General features: G+C 38.7%; 1 protein-coding gene and 1 long non-coding RNA gene across 2 annotated transcripts in view; both read left to right on the top strand.

Annotated features, from left to right (window-relative positions):
• Positions 1-1,685: 1,685 nt before the first annotated feature.
• LOC129755447 (uncharacterized) lies at positions 1,686-3,757 on the top strand. The gene is made up of 3 exons (XR_008739261.1): positions 1,686-2,603; positions 2,667-2,949; positions 3,078-3,757. It is a non-coding gene; the product is annotated as an uncharacterized LOC129755447 (long non-coding RNA).
• An 8,503-nt stretch (positions 3,758-12,260) lies between these two features.
• LOC129755446 (gustatory receptor for sugar taste 43a-like) overlaps positions 12,261-17,373 on the top strand; it is a 59,377-nt gene continuing 54,264 nt past the window's right edge. The window contains exon 1 of the mRNA XM_055751946.1: positions 12,261-12,339. Within this exon, the coding sequence (XP_055607921.1) occupies positions 12,262-12,339 (78 nt within the window). The 5' untranslated portion in view covers position 12,261. The remainder of the gene's footprint in view (positions 12,340-17,373) is intronic.

The following is a 17,373-nucleotide window of genomic DNA, read 5'->3' on the forward strand; positions in this document are numbered from 1 at the left end:
TGCTCAAAATTGAAAAATATGAATGATTGAGGGACAAATGCAGCTCTAAACAATTGAAATGTATATTTGTTGAAATCACTGACACACCATTTTTCTCAGTGTAGTACCTAGGTATATGTATTATTATTTCATGTTAGTTAACATCTATCGTAGAAAAAGTAAGATTCAAAAAGTAAAAAAAAATAAATTCAATTTGAGAAAAGCTTCACGGGCCGCACAAGACGGTCTCGAAGGTCGCATGCGGTCCGCGGGCCGCGTATTGCTCATCCCTGCTTTATACCTATGTCTACATGTGTAGGGGAGAATGAGGATATTTGATCCCTGGGATAATTGATTCCTCAGCTATATCTCAACACTAGAATGTCTAACAAAGATCAAATGTTCTAGACAAATTTTCCAAATAGAACAAACCACAAACCAGTTATCTTAAAAAAAAAAATGTAGGGAAGATAAGGGCATAACGAGCACCCAGGGCATAGTGAGAACTTCTCTTTTCTACAAAGTTACAAATTTTCTTATATAAATTTTCATGAAGAGTAGTTTCGTTCTTCCAATGGTAATCATTTTTCACTAAAAAAAATAAATCTCCTTATCATCTTTACCGAAATAGGGGAGATAAGGGCATAACGAGCACTCGGGCATAGTAAGCACTTCTTTTTTTACAAAAGTACGCATTTTTTTTAAATAAATTTTCATGAGGAATAGTTTCGTACTTCCTATAGCATTAATTTTTCACCAAAAAAGAAATCTTCTTATCATCTTTACATAAATATTAAAACAAAAACATCTAGGTTCTCAAGTGACGGAAATATTATAATTTTCAAGCACCAGGATGTAACGGATAATTTTGTCTCACCATCAATGCCAGCAATTTATTTAAGGGCGCCACTTCCAGAATGGAAGATTGCTGACACGAGTTGAAATGCCGGCCAAGACCCTTTCACAAGGCGGGTGCGGAATAAGTGGCTCGAACAATTGTTTCCCCGGTTTAGGATAGGGTTTTAAAACAAGACGTCAACGCACTCGATCTTGAATCCCGCGAAAATGTAATCTCGTTACGCAGAAGGCCAAAGTACATTTAATTGAATAAATTTTTCGTTATTGACGCGGTCTAATCCAAAAACTTGCACGCAACGACAACAGCTTGAGTAGAAGAAATTGCCTGCCTTTCGGGCGCTTTTGAACTGAAGGCAAAAGACGGACTGTTTATAGTTACTTCTAGTTTATATTATTATCCAATTCGGTTAACTCCTATCTGGTTCCCTACCTCTCATTTACTAATTTACAATCTTTACTTTTGGTGTGTATGCGATTTTTGTGTGGGATTTCAAATACTCACCCACGACCTTTGTAGGCGGGATTTCAGCGCTGACAGGTAGGTGTTACTTTTGACCAAGGAGGAATCGGGCTGCCAGGGCACGAGATTCCTAAATGCCAACCGAGTTTGGTCCGAGTTTCACACCGTTGCTGACTCGGCTTCTTCTTAGTGCTTTTGGGCCTAGGTGTCGACGAAGAACCGGATGTCGACGGATGGATGGCACGTAGTTCCGTACAAGCGCAGGCACCACTTTCCACAACCCTCTTCTTGCTTTCGATCCTACACTGAACCAAATCGGGCTATAAAATTTATTGAATTGATTTAGTAGCTTTCATTCTAAAAAAGATTGATACAAAGTATTGGAAAATCCAATAAACAGAATGATAAAATTCGATAGATTGTACAATGATTTCTTAGCTATTATTTACCTAGTAACAACTATTTCAAATTCCTATAAATTTTATACGTTTGTTCTGCGATACTACACCAAATGAAATATATCTGAAAATCTAATAAATTTCTTAAATATGATTTGGTATAGTTTTTATATTATAGGTGTGTTTTTCTCTGAAGAAATTTTCGAGTCGGGCTGTGAAATTTTGATTTGGTTGTCGGTAAACGTTTTTTTACTCGCTCAGCTGCTGTTCGAGGAAAAAAAATGTATGGACGAGTTCACTGGATGTCGAAGTGGAAGCTGCGAAGGATGATGTCAACGCTAGCGGTAAAGGTAGGTAAACACCTGTTTGTATGGCGAGAAATTTAAATTCGGTTTTCTTCATTCTCGCTCACAGATCCGTAGAAAGAATCCGGTAAACAGTCAGCAGAAGCATTCCACCATTGAAGCAGCAGGGAATCGGCCGGAAGGGCATCAGCAGCAGAAAAATACCTTTTTGGGTTCCGATTTCCAAGTTCCTCAAAATTCTGCTCTTCCGGCAGCCGAAGTATGAGCCAGCCCATTGCACCGGCCGTGCGGTCATTTCTTCGATATGGCCAAAACCGATTAGTTCAATTGCAGAAAGTGCCTAGGCAGGATGAAATGATACTTTGGAAGAAATGGAACTGTATAGTGTCCAATAGAAACATTCGTGCATACGTTTTTTCTGGGGTTCCGTTTAGTGAATGAACCGGAAAAATAGTTTCTCCACGGATGTGCCAATGAAAAAAAAAACTAAAACGAAATTTTCAGAATCGCTTGACCGGTTCCAGTTCCTGTAGTATTCGCCAGTATTCAGACCAGATTTACCAAACAGTCTGTAAATTGTTTTGGAAGGATCATATCTTAGAGGTATATTTAAATTGGTATACTAAAAAGAGGCTTAAATATTTTGTAACTATTTTGTTATTTCAGGTGCAATATTTTGCTGGTGGCTACTGTTTTGGAACATAAACACTGAGGGTGATAAATTGCAGTAATTAAAACGACCGGCAGAATTCGGACGAAGGAATGGCTCGACCTTTTCAAATCAGATAAAATATCCTTACACGAAAATGGCAAACTCAAAAAGTCATCTAGAATGGATGTTATTTGTCATTTTAAATATCGGCAAAAATACCTCACCTATAACAAGAAACATATGGTGATACTCAAATGTTGCAAAAATCCATGATTATTGGATTTAAAACCGCGTAACGTAAGCAAAAAATGTTATTTTTTTCTAATTTTCAAAATAATTATACAATGTAATTTTACAAAAAGGTTATCGTCACTGAATAAAGAAACAATTACAATTACAAATAATTCTTTTTGTTTTCTCCACAGGAAAAATCTATCTATTGAATGGAGAAGATCCGACTTTCCTAGAGAGCTTCAAACTCGTTTCACCCAAACCATAAAAATTCAATTGATAATACCACATCAACAATGTTAGAGCTTTAAATTGTATTCGCAAGATTCTCGTGGAGCTTCAGGTAAGAATAAACAATATTCATCTTCAAAAATCTCAAACCATACATTTTTGTAAAGTAGAAATATTTTTCTCATTTTTGTTTAAGGTAACATATCTGCACTCTGCACCCATCCGCGGCGGCACGTATATTGGCGTTGTATTGTCTGCCGGATTAATGATAGTGTGCACCAAGTGGCAATTTTACTGGGTTAGTAGCAGATTCCAGCATATCAACGAGGAACGGCGACTGTTTTCAAGTTAAATAGTCAGACGACTATCAAAGCTAAATAAATTGTAAATAAAAACAATTGAAACTGAAATCACTATTTATTATTTGAATGAAAAAGAAAACGAAAAGGTTTAATTTACTGCATTGAGCTGTAATTGAAATCAAATTCACAAACTATTACATTCATTGAAATTTCTAATAAAGGTAATCGGAACAAAAATCTATACATTTCATTTTGTGTGAACATACGTAAAAAGTATTGGATTTTCTTTTAGTGCAAAATCACTAAAAAACCCGATAAAGCTTATAGCCCGATTTCGATCAGTGTAGGTGTCGACGAAGAACCGGATGTCGACGGATGGATGGCACGTGGTTCCGTACAAGCGCAGGCACCGCTTTCCACAACCCGGGGATTCTCAGTCCACAACGAGGATGGTTCCGGCAATAGTCGCTTGCTTGACCCTAGAACTGAGAAACTGGACGACACGTGGAAATTTACATACGCCGGTAGATGGAGCACACCAGAGGTTCCTCAATCCACAACGAGGATGGATCCGGCGGTTTCCGTTTCTTGACACTGGGCCGAGGGACTGGACGACACGTCGGAAAGGTCAAGCACCGTCCGGCGAGCACAGCCCGGGGGTTTTCAATCCGCAACCGAGTATGAGCCAGACGATAGAAGCCGACTTTCTAGCCGAGAAGCGATGTCACGTGGTAATTAGTGGATGCCGGCTAGGTTCACGACTCGGGGGTTCTCAATCCGCAACCGAGTTTGAGCCAGCCGATTGCCGGTCGCTTACCACTAAGGACGATGGATGCAGTTGTGGCGTGGGTTTTCCAACCCCAGACTAACACCCACGTTGACGCGGGTTACCTGTCAACGGTTATCATGATTATCCCGACCAGACTTGTAAACCATCGACATTTTCTCTGACAGTCGCACAGCCTGCTTTTATCAGTATCATTGTTCGTGCCATTAAACGAATGCGACCGAAAACTTGCCGAACAGTCGACTACCATCAAACGAAACGACATTCATTCTTCTTTGTGTGATTGTCGAACAAAATTTCGTGTCTTGGTACACGAGAGGGATAATTTGATGGTCAAACGACCATCATTCCCGACAGTTTACGACATCGCCTATCTCTTTCACGCAGCAGAACTTACAGACTCAATAAGCAAATGCAATCTTTTCTATTCACTCCCTCCTGTTGAAAAAAAAATTCGTCACCCTGCAGCGCCGGGTGATGTTTGGATGTGTTGGTCGAACAATGTGGAATGATTATCTCGATTATCTACGCAAGAGGGATGACAGTCAAACGACTAATCACAAAAAAGATCAAAATTTCGTTTTACATTTTTTTGCTCTCCGATCAAACGATTGCGCTCTCCACGATTGTCACGAACGATGTGTGGTGGTTGTCTCCGGAAAAATTCAAACGATGGTGACCAATTACAAGCCTGATCCCGACTAAATCGCAACAACAGGATTAGTTACCTTTTTTTTTATACGCTTTTTATTTCACGTAGCGTGTTCACTTAACTAGCTTTGAGCCTGCTATCCTGCTAGACTAATGAAACCTTATGTAAGCACATGTAATTTTTATCAATTTGTATTTATAACGATTTTTACACTTACTCAATGCTAGTATCAATTCAATTTACTATCTGATAACGTTTTATTTTTCACTAAATGAAATCGACTAACAAATATCTTTTTAACAATTTTTATGTTAATCTCCAGAATCTCAAATATCACATTCCTAACGGTTTTGATTCTACAAAGCAAGTGTCGAAGCGAGTAGCAAGTGGATCAAGGCCAACCAGGAATCGGCATCGAATTCTTAAAACAATAGGCCACATTTTTGGCGCAAGTTCCTTTCTCACTTGCACACATACGTATGGTGGTTTTACCGGGTCCAAGGGTCAAACTTTTCCGACGTTGCAACCCAAGAGCGATCTTGCTCAAACGGTTGGAGCGGGACCGTTTGAAGTGTTTGTTGAGTCTAGACTTAAGACGCTATCGGCCACCAGATGGCACTACATGTTTGCAAACGGTTAAGATTAGACTAGATCGATTCTATCGTCTTATCTTGAATAAGGTGGTTCATAATATTTTTCCTTTTTATTAGATAAACAGTTCGTTACAAGGAGATAATCTTTTATGATCTTTGAATCATCTGGATTTATAAAGTACGCCCTGCAACATGACATACACATTGTTCCTCAATTTTCACCTTCATTAATTTTTTGATTTTTCATTCAAATCAATTTTAAATCGCGTTTTTACTTTAATTTGTTGACTCGGGGCGAACAGAGCACAAATATTCGGGGCACGATGAGCGTTCTCTGCCGTAGCATTTAGCAGCGAATTCAACTCGATGTAGTCAACTGAAGTATAGAGCTACAGCTTCACCAGTTTACATCTGACAATTTGGCCTATTGGTAAGGTGTCGGAGAGGTAATCAGAAGTTTTGAGTTCGATTCCTGTTCGAGCAGATTTTTTTTTTTTTTCATTTAGCATTCATGGTCGATTATTTTGATTATTGGATTATATGACTAGTAGCATCTTAGCGGATGATGCAAAGCACCAAAAACATAATGTATGAGTGTGTGTTTATTGTTTGTATTCTACAAACAGTCAACATTATTTTAGTATTACTTTGTTTGATGGATCTAAGCCTCACCGTTTAATGTAAAATGCATCGATCATGAATGGTCAATGAAAAAAAAAATCACCTCAAAGAGGAATCGAACTCGAGATTACTGATTACCTCTCCGATATCTAACCAATAGGCTAAATCGTCAGATGTAAACTGGTGAAGCTGTAGCTCAATTAATCAGTTGGCTTCGTAGAGTGAAATTCGCTGCTAGATTCCACGGCAGAAAACGCTCATCGTGCCCCGATTAATGTTGATTATACAGCCCCAGGGGGGATTCCCATTATGCCTGTAGGGTTCTATCTTTCATAAAGCGTGCATTGTTTGTAGGAATAACATACCTGAGTATTTGACATACCTTGGACGTACAGTAATAGGAGAGAGACTGACAGCACGGGGGAGAGACGAGAACGTCACGGACAGTCGAAGGGTGTATCATTTCAACGGTGTGAAAAATATTAAATAAAGTGTGTAGGACCGACACTACAATTGGCGACGAGCGGGAGAACGAAACACGAGTAGTTAAGGTACGTTTCCCTCATAATTTTGAGCTGGTTGTCCAAAGAATTTGGTTGTTCTTGAAAGAATTTGTCCTCGGAAAAACGAAAGCGAAAATGGCTGCCGAAATGATGTGAATGTTCTGTAGCTAGAGAAGGGAGTAAAATGATGAAGAGAAAGAGAAATTAGTAGAAGATTAAGCGATGGTTGTGTTCATGTTGACAATGTTTTGTTTATCATATTGTTGTGTTTTGTGTTCAATTGGCCTGAGGGGGGCGATGCCTCAGATCGCCGGGCTGTATCAAGAGGGTTACTATCGCAGGCGGTTGCCCAGTTGGTGGATATGCCGAAAACATGTAACATTTTTCCAGGTTGGTAGGAAGAGTGTAATGATATGCAGGATTGGCGGAGAAATGTATTGCAATGATTTACATAATATATAGCATCAAACCGTGAAGCATTACTCGGACTAGGAAAGGTTTTGTTCACTAGTAAAATTTTTGGTTGTTCGCTGGTTTGTTGTGGTTTTTGTCTACGCTAGAGAACGCATCTGGTTTCTCCTGAACCTTCTGGTAGATCGTCGATGTTTTGTTATTTTCTCCAATTGAAAAGCTGTTTAGGAGACTAAATTTTGATTTTCTTCCTATAATTTTTTTACTGGAACTACAGAGGGCGCGTTTTAAATCTGATTAATTCGGAACCTGAACCCAAGATGTAACATAATTTGTATTATTGATGTTTACTTGGTTGATATAACAGCAATGAGAGTCAATTAACGTATTTTTAGTTTTTTCTTAATTTTTAACAAAATGGAGTGATTACTCGAGCTAAGTGATACGGAACGTTTAGTTTTGGAGATTTTATGTGAAACGGAACTAAAGACAATATTCTTGGTTTGTGTGACGGGCGACGGGTCTTGCGAAGCTGTGAGATATCGTAAAAAAAAAAAGCAAAAGCATAAATAAAATTTTTCAAAAGGGCCCGATGATTCAATAATCGTTATTTTTGGAATGAAAGCATAAAATCAGTTGAGTGAGTTATAAAGGAGGGAAATCTCAAATAAATGATTTTAAAAGGTTTAAGAAAGAATTTTCACGTTGCTGATAGTAAATCGATTTATTTAAGAGTGGTTGGCATGATCGATTTGTATTTGGTATTGTGTTAGCAATCTGATTATAGCAACACAGAGTGCATTAATCCCAATCGCAGCAACTCAGAAACTCATGTCAAACAATATATAAGGAAAAAAGATTGTAATAAAGTTCATTCCTTGTCTGGCAGTCATTCTATTAAGATTAACTTCAAGAGTTAACATATTGGTACGTCGGCGGCACCGGAACGTGTTATTTTGCCTAAAAGTTGGATACGGCTTATTTTGGTAAGATTAAGGCCTTTTTGTGTTAGAAGAAGCAGCCTATAAGTGAAGGGGCTGTTCTGCAAACAGAAAATGAGGTATTTGATATTAGCAGGAGGCTATGTTCAATTCTAGTGCTGGGAGCCTAGAGTGGAGTGATAGAACATTAGCAGGAGGCTATGTTCAACTCTAGTGCTGGGAGCCTAGAGTGGAGTGATAGAACATTAGCAGGAGGCTATGTTCAACTCTAGTGCTGGGAGCCTAGAGTGGAGTGATAGAACATTAGCAGGAGGCTATGTTCAACTCTAGTGCTGGGAGCCTAGAGTGGAGTGATAGAACATTAGCAGGAGGCTATGTTCAATTCTAGTGCTGGGAGCCTAGAATGGAGTGATGGAACAATAGCAGGAGGCTATGTTCGACTCTAGTGCTGAGAGCCTAGAGTGGAGTTTTGAAACATTAGCAGAAGGCTATGTACAGATCTAGTGCTGGGAGCCTAGATTGGAGTGTTAGAACATAGGCTAGCAGCTATGTTTAAACTCTAGTGCAGGGAGCCTAGAGTGGGATGTTAAAACTTAGTAGGGAGCTAAGTATGATAATTCTAGAGCAGTGCGCCTAGAGATTAGATAAACTTGATAGTGAGATTAGTAGGGTTTATATAATGCATAACAAACATAACTTTTAAAGTTGTAGTCTGTTACGGTTGGCTCTAGCGCAGGGAGCACAGAGATGAGAGTTAGACTAAGCAGAGAGCTCAGTTAAGCAGTTTTGAAGCAGGTCAGCTTTATCTCTAGGAGTGGGAACAAAGAGATGAATGTAAAACTTAGCAGGGAGCTGAAAAGAGCTGGGTTTTAAATAAGTAAAATCAGGAAAGTTTGTGAAATGTGGACAGCCTCGGTTTGAGAACTATTATATAGTCGAATTGGCCCGAAGTGAAGTAGAAAATAAAATAAAAGAAGATTTGTAAAATTTTGCACAGGAAGACTCAAAAACGAAGTATTTGATGATTACAACAAAATAAGTAAAGCGCTGTAACGAACAGTGCTATCTAGCGTTGTGTGCACATTGGACCGGAGAAGAAAAGAAAGAAAGTAGTGAAAGATGCTGTGATGGAAGTTAGATTGTTAATTAGGCGAATGATCAGAACAAAGAGGCGATAAAATTAATCAAAATATATAATAACAGTGTACAATTCTTAATCTTTGAAACGTCCTGTCCAATTGTAAATTATAGATAGTTGCTAGAGGGTATAAACTACGAAGATTTCAAAGAAATTTGAGAAAATAGAAATGTCAAGTTCCCAAACTTCAAATATGGAATGTGGGGTTATGGTTGAACGAAATGAAGTTTAATTTTGTCATAAATAGAACTATTATTGTGAAATACTAGCAATATTTCATCAACCAGGATTTCAAGAAACGGGAGAGAAACTTCATTCATTGAATTAAATTTAATATATAAATCCCCATGGATGGTTTTTATGAGTAAATTCTATGGAATATCTGACCGGTGAGTTAAGTTAATGACTGTGGATTTGTAGTTTAATTAAAATATGATCAGAAAGCTGTTAGGGAATGAACTGTAGAATCAAAAGATCAAATGTCAAATCAATGAACACTTTTTTTTTCGGTTGGGAAAGGAAATTTAAAGACAAACATATTAGGAAAAGTTAAGGATAAAATAATAAGACAAGTTTCGGAAACAAATGAGCAAGATGTGCAAACAGATAATCATCAAAGAAATCATCAAATAGTCAGTGCGATATGTAGATCAATCAAGCTGTAAGTTATCCTGTTTTCAGAGCAATTTTTTTTTTCAACGTAAATTTTTACTCAATAAATGTAGGTTTTTGAATTAGGAAAAAGGGGAGAGGTAGCAAGAGATAGTACGTTGATCATTAAAGGATAGATAGATGAAGCAGTAAGGTGGATGTTGAGTAGGCCATGTGAAACGTCTAGAAAGACTCACGCTAATCTCTACTCGAAACAAGTCATCAAGGATGTATATCAATGTAACCATAAGGTTTTAAGAATTTGAATAGAGCTCGGGATTTTCCGAATTTAGGAATATGAAGAGAATCAGTTAACGTAGTAGCGATGAAGTTAAAAAAACTGATTTATACAATTTATGTGTAGGGTCAAACCGATTGACTTGCTGATATATTTATTCCGCTTTTTATTTTTTTATTTAATGAAAAGTAGGGATGTAGGGTTCTATCTTTCATAAAGCGTGCATTGTTTGTAGGAATAACATACCTGAGTATTTGACATACCTTGGACGTACAGTAATAGGAGAGAGACTGACAGCACGGGGGAGAGACGAGAACGTCACGGACAGTCGAAGGGTGTATCATTTCAACGGTGTGAAAAATATTAAATAAAGTGTGTAGGACCGACACTACAATGCCCCTACAGTGACTGATTTTCAGCTTTTGGCAGAAAGACTTTTTTAGTGTTCGAACACGAAACAATGATGTAAGTAAGTCATTATAAGTTTTCCTTCAAAGAAAAATGTTATTGTCATCTCCGGAATGGTAATTTCTTTAATGTTTTTGATGTGAAATATTAGTAAACTAAAATACATTTTTTGTTTACTTTTCAGCAAGCTGATCGGCAAAAAACGCAAGGTCGAAGATTGGGATGCGGCAAAAAAAAACTTTGATGGAACCGTCTGTTGATGCACTGCTGATGGTGATCAAGAAAGATTTAATTACAAACAAATTTTTCAAACAATAAAGTGAATGTTTTCAGCATAAAAACTCTAAAATTATTCTTATTAGAAAGTGATTTACTGTTTCCATAAGAACCTCTTTTGAAAATCAACAACCTCTCATTGCAGTAGGCGTTCATCTTCAGAATTCATTCGCGTCATTAGACAATCTTATGAATTTCAATAATTTTTCTTATGGCGCCACTTCATACCAGAAACTTATGGCATACATAATAGTATTTTTTCGAGTGTATACCTACTTATTGTTCTTTCATACACCTTGCAACCTATATCTACGAGGAAACCCATTATGCTTCAAGTCGGTGCTTAGTTTGCCTCACGCAGAAACTGAACTTTCAATACACAATTTTGAACAATTTCACACAGGATTCTCTTTTTACGAATATTTTGTACGTTGGAAAAACCGTTTTAAGAATTCGAGAAAACGAATTGGCTTGAACGTATTTCAAATGTTCTATTATAGGTTCTTACATAAATTATGACGTATTTCAAACTTAGAGACGAAATACAAAAACTAATAAGTGTACGTTGTCCAATGCCTATCATTGAACACACCTCTGGCAGTGGAACGGTCTTATGCAATCAATGAATGTTTGGCTTGTTTAATCTACATTTCCGGCAATTATATACACGTAACGTATCTCAGCGCCTCGGCAACTCAAAGTAAGGGCAGAAATTACAAATCTGTTTCGAAAAGTACCTCTTACGAAATGTTTCTCTCCCCCAGTAAAAAGGAATACATGCATTCGGTTCTGTTCCGCACGATTAAACCCGTTTATCGCGTGGGACAATTTTTTGCTTCGGCACCGTATCCACACGATGTTCCAGAGGAGCAAACCTTTACTCTGAAGGTCCTCAAAATCATACAAATAGTGATTGCTTTTCTACTGACTTCGGCCACCATAGCAACGCAAGTCTATTTTCCCCAGTTCAACATGGCCCGGAATTCACCATTTTTCATCAAAATATTCCACACGCTGAGAAATTTGTGCGACGTGCTTTTCGTGGGTATGAACACTATCGGGGCTCAACTCTCCAGAGGTCGGCTACAATCAGTGCCCCAGAGATTCGGTGAAACTTTGAAGGAGTTCACCTCACTGGAGAAAACGATCGATAAACTGGGCATCTATGCCACAGCAATGATGTTGATTCAGTTCTTGATTCAATTGGTTGTGATTATCACCGTATTAGACAGCTCGAGAAGCTCAGTTATACTACCGACCATAGTTATCAAAAACCTTCCTCAGTGCCTAAACATTATTTTTGTGGCTCTCTACGGATACTACGTGTCACTTGTGTTTCTCTTGCACAAAGAAATCAACCGCATTTTGGAAATTTTAGTTGTTCGCTGGGAGCAGAATTCCGTAACGCCACCCTTCATCGGACCGTTCCGTTGGAAAATGCACAACTTTCAAGGGCCGGTGGCACAGCTTCGGCGCCTTCATTCGGGAGCGACCAATTTGCTTTCGGAACTCAACGGAACGTGCGGTCTGGTGCTGGTTTCGGTTATGCTTTCGATATTTGCCAGCTTGAACATCGATTGTCTGATACTGTACCAATCCATCAACAAGTGGAGTGGACAAACTACCATGGTGACTGTCCATATGATTCTGCGCGTTGGATACGTATTCATCATTGTGGTGCCGAACAGCTTGATCAACGCAGAGGTATTTTTTGTTATTTTTATACAATTTGTCATTGACCAGAAAATTATAAAAGGTGCACCCAAAGAATTGCAATTGAATTATTTATCAACCCACCTTACCAGCTGAGCCCTTTACCAATACATAAAGCATGGATCATCCAAAATCTGGACGCACTGTTTATTATACCATAGCACTCCTAGTAGTCGGATCTATTCCAGATCCGTTTTGACAGTATAGGTACTTTGTTTGGAAATGTTTTATCTATCAGTGCTGAAAATTATATAACGATTCGTTTTGTTCCAATAAAGTTACACGTAATGGAAGCCGCGAGGCGAAAATTAATTTTGGACACCCACGTCAAAAACCCGACGTGGTCTGGTTCAAAAATCGTAAAATCTGATTTTAGGCGGCTTCCTGGCCAAAAATTTTACAAAGCCACTGGTCGGGGTGATGTCCCCGCCAAGTTCAACTTCGTTTTTGCGATAAGTTGGTAAGAAAGTGTTTGATCTAGCAAGGTATTTGCAGCTGCGGACGGAAAACCCTTTTTATGTGAAAAACAAGACCATGGACTCCGAAATGTACATGGAGGAGTGCCTCAAAAAACGTTTTCTTTTTCGTACATTAGATCTCACAAAGGACCAGTAAAGTTTTCGCCAGATTTGGCAAGCTGCCACTAAAGCTAAGAGGTATGTACAGTGGTATCGGGCCAATGGGTGGATTTTGTCGAAAAGGACATCAACCCACCCAACTACTCTCAATTCCGGCCTATCGAAAAATGTTGGGCAACTGTCAAGCAGAAGATGAAGAAGAATGGTAGGACGACTCGGGATGCAACAGAGATGAAGAGATTGTGGAAAAAAATGGCCGCTGAGGGCAGTGAATAGGGTGTCCAAACTATGATGAGTGGTTCTCGACGAAAAGTTCGAAAATTCATCAAAACAACATCGGAATATTTTTTTTCTTATTTTTCCTTTGAAGTGCAATAAAAACCCTACATTTTGATTACAAAACATTTTTATTTCGTTTACAGAGCTCCGAAATAGATCCTTTTTAATGCGTCCAGATTTGTAGTGATCCATGCTTTAATTCTACCAGAGTCAGTTGAAGAAGTGAACGTTTATTTTCATAGTGTTTCCAGTTTCTACTCATAGGTCAAATTGGCCTGACCAATCAAGAATTGAGTCTAATCTAGGGATACCATACGTACTCTTTTAAGAGTACATGTACTCTTTTTCGATCAAAAAATGAATGGAATCAAATAAATTTTTTTCATATAAAGTAACTTATTTCTTCCGATACATGAAGATTGTATACTTCTAAATGCAAGAGATCCAAATTTTTATGCATTCGTTGTACAACACTTCAGTTTTGCTCCATTAGTTGAATGTTTCAAAGGATGGATACCAAATTTTCGTTCAAAATTAGCACCTTTGAGTATGCAATGAACTCCCGAACAGTAGACAATATTCATATCAAATATATTTCCAAAGAACGAAAAAAAATGCGCATGGGAAGAATCATCCAATAGGCTGAAAATCCCTGGAAAAAACGCATCTATTAAAAAAAAACATAAATTCGGAAACTTTGAACAATCCAACTTAAAGTTCTGAGCATTTGTCATGTAAGTCTTATATCTCGCAACAAATTGGCGGTATTTGAATAACCTAAAACATCATGGTTTTTAAGTAAATGGCGCATGTCCTTACATTTTTGGAAATTTTTCTCAATGTACTCTTTTTGGCGTTGTAGGATATGGTAACCCTAGTCTAATCGGCTCTCCAACTCCTAAATTTCATGTGGATGAGACACTTAACCTTTTGTTTGACTGGTATTTGGCCGGGAAAAAAAATTATATTTTTCAATCAGTGATACATTATTATAAAAATAACCTATGTTCTGCTTTAAGTTAAATATACGGGATTTCTCACGTAAACTAAGCGTTTGCATCACATCGATGCCCCAGGTGCCTTATAGTAGGGGAAAGGTTTCCTGAATGAGCCTATCGGGTTAAATGACCCTACGGCTGTTTGATGAAATGGCTGACTAGACAGCTTATCTGACCAATGCATTTTGAGGGTGATACACTTAGAACATAAGGCAAGAAAGAATTTTATGAATTTATAAACTCAAAAAAAAATTAAAAGAATCATACAATGTTTTGATACATTTTGATGTAATATTTCGACTTTTTAAAATTATACGTAAAGAAGTTTAAAACAAAAACTAGGATGGTTTTTGTTTCTTACTCAAATGAACTTAAGAAATTAAACATATTTCAGCTTTTATGGACGATTAATAATGATTATTTAGTGGAATAATAGAGTGTTTTTGTATGCCCCCATCATGTTTGTAAAATGCCTCCATCCTAAAATAACAGGTTAAATAGAATAAATAAATGATTTTTATCACTGAACCTTCAAATCTAAGCTCTGAATGACATCTTAAGAATGAATTGAAGATCTAAAGACAGATTTGATAAAGTTTTTCTCATGGATGAACTGCCTCCATACTATGGCAACCCTAACTTTTGTTTTATTCCACAAAATTATAATATACATAGATTTTTATGAAACTTCAGCTTTGTCGTACGGAAATTATTACTTTCTAGCAGTTTCCATGAAATTATACGGAAATATTGCCCAAAAAACAGAAATTTTGTTCAAAACATAAATAGGCGCATTTAGCCCGCACGGTTTGAGGTTCGGTATTTTAGACAACACTTACAATAAAATCGTTTTCTTGGAAACAGAAGAAAATTTTAACATAAAAATTAGTCCATTGTATAGAAAACAGATGCCTGCACACGTGTATATAGTTTTTGTACACATATTCGACGTGATATTTGATTAAATCAGTGTTCTGCTTAATAGTCGCATATAGCCCGCTCCTCCTCTAATTACTTTACTTTCAAAAAATAGACTCGTGATTTTAACGTAAAGTCTAAGTGGATGAGTGAAAATCCTTTTTTAACTTGTTCTTCACCTAGCGTGTAGCTTGTACTGCTGTGATTTAAATCAGAATGAAAACGTCATTCAATTTGTGTGAAAGTTAAAACTTATTTGGTGGCAGTTCATCACAAACCGAAGAGAAGTGACAACCATTTTGAAAAAAATTTGACCTCCGGAAACGTAGGAAGGTGAGTCGTCGTAAATATTGATTTTTTTTAAATCAAATGTTCCCCGAAATTTGTAAAAGTGATCACGAAATATTTTATTTTTTTTTTCATGGAGTCGACTTTCCGGCGCATAGGGCCGTAGTAAAAAATCTCCACTGTTGACGATCCGGAGCCAGCGTCATTATTTGGTCCCTTTCAAGATTCTCGTCGACAGATCGGATTTCCGCGACACGGCTTCGCCACTGCGAGCTTCTGGGTTTGCTTCTCTTTCGATGTCCTTCTGGATTCCTTCCTGCAAATCTCGTTCACATCTTTTGACAGCGTATGTCCAGTCCATCTTCACTTACGCTCCCAAATCTCTATTTTAGAGCCCTTTGATGACACCGGCGATGTAGTTCCACGTTTGAGATCCAATTGCCAGGCCACCAAGCGCGGATGAAATTCCGCAGTGAGTGATATCCTGTGTTGATCTCCATCGACTTGATCTTTCCGACATTGACTTTGAGACCTGCTGCCTTGGAGCTTTCGGTGAGGTCGTCGAGTTTGCTCTACATGTCTTGTTGTCTTTGGGTGAGCAAAACAATATCATCAGCCAGGTCAAGGTCGTTCAGTTATTCCGTTGTCGAAGGGTTCCACGGCAACCCTGGGTTCGGTCTACAGTTAATCCATCCAGTCAAGATCTCATCCATGACGATGAGAAAGAGTAGCGGTGATAAGATACATCCTTGTCTCACTCCAGCAATTACCGGGATTGGATCAGACAAGTCACGGTCGTGCAGGGCCTTGCACGAAAGTGCCTCGTATTGTTCTTCGATGAGATGGACTAGTTTCTCTGGGAGTCCTCGTCGCCTTAGAGCCGCCCAAATGTTTTCGTGGTTCAGTCGGTCAAATGCTTTTTCGAAATCAACGAACATCAGCAGAAGAGAGTCCTGGAATTTGTTGGCTTGTTCCAGTATTATTCATAGCGTTGTGATGTGGTCCACACATGATCGTCCGTATCGAAATCCTGCTTGTTGCCGGCGGAGTGTAGCGTCGATTTTCTTCTGTATCTTGTTCAGGATCACTTTGCAGAGTACTTTGAGAGTTATGCCGCGCCAGTTACCGCACTCGGTCAGGTCTCTTCTTTTCTTCGGGATCTTTACAAGGACACCCTGCTTCCAGTCGGCCGGGAATGTTGCAGTATCCCAAATGTCAACGAAAAGACATGTCCAACATGTGTGCTGACAAGGCATAGTCAGCTTCCAGCATTTCAGGAGAGATACAATCTACAATCTATACCCAGGTGCTTTGTTGGATTTCACGTCTTTGATTGCCGCTTCTATTTCAGCCAGCGAAGGCTTTTCCGAGTTGACGCTATTAATGCGACTTACTATTGGCGCTTCGAGCTGCGGGTTGTGTTGGCCATCACTATTTGTGACTCGGAAGAGTTGTTCAAAATGCTCAGTCCAACGTTTGAGCTGATCTGATCGATATGTCAACAGCTGACCTGCTCGATCTTTCCGCTGCATTCTTGCATTAGTCATTGCACCACTAAGACGGCGAGAAATTTCATTCCACATCATTGTTCTTCGACTGTTCCGTCTGTCGGCAGTTCCGAGGCACGGAACTCAAGCTGTTCAATGTATGCCCTTTTCACCTTAACCGGCGGACGTCCTATCGACATCCGACTTTCTCCTCTCGCCGTTGGACACGCGCAACTCTCAGTCGTATCTCACCAAGGACGAGGTGATGGTCAGATTCAATGTCTGCGTTTGTTGCGGACATCAAGAAGGCTCCTTCTCCATTCACGGGTGATGCAGATGTGATCAATTTGATTTTCTGTTCGGCCATTCCAAGTGTTCAGGATACCCAAGTGTGTGTACCCCAAGTTATGTTCTGGTCGATGGGAGAAGAGAGATCCACTGATCACCATGTTGTTGTCGCCACAAAATTATGCAAAC

The sequence above is a fragment of the Uranotaenia lowii genome, chromosome 3, assembly GCF_029784155.1.
Source record: "Uranotaenia lowii strain MFRU-FL chromosome 3, ASM2978415v1, whole genome shotgun sequence".
NCBI classification, from domain to species: Eukaryota; Metazoa; Arthropoda; class Insecta; order Diptera; family Culicidae; genus Uranotaenia; species Uranotaenia lowii.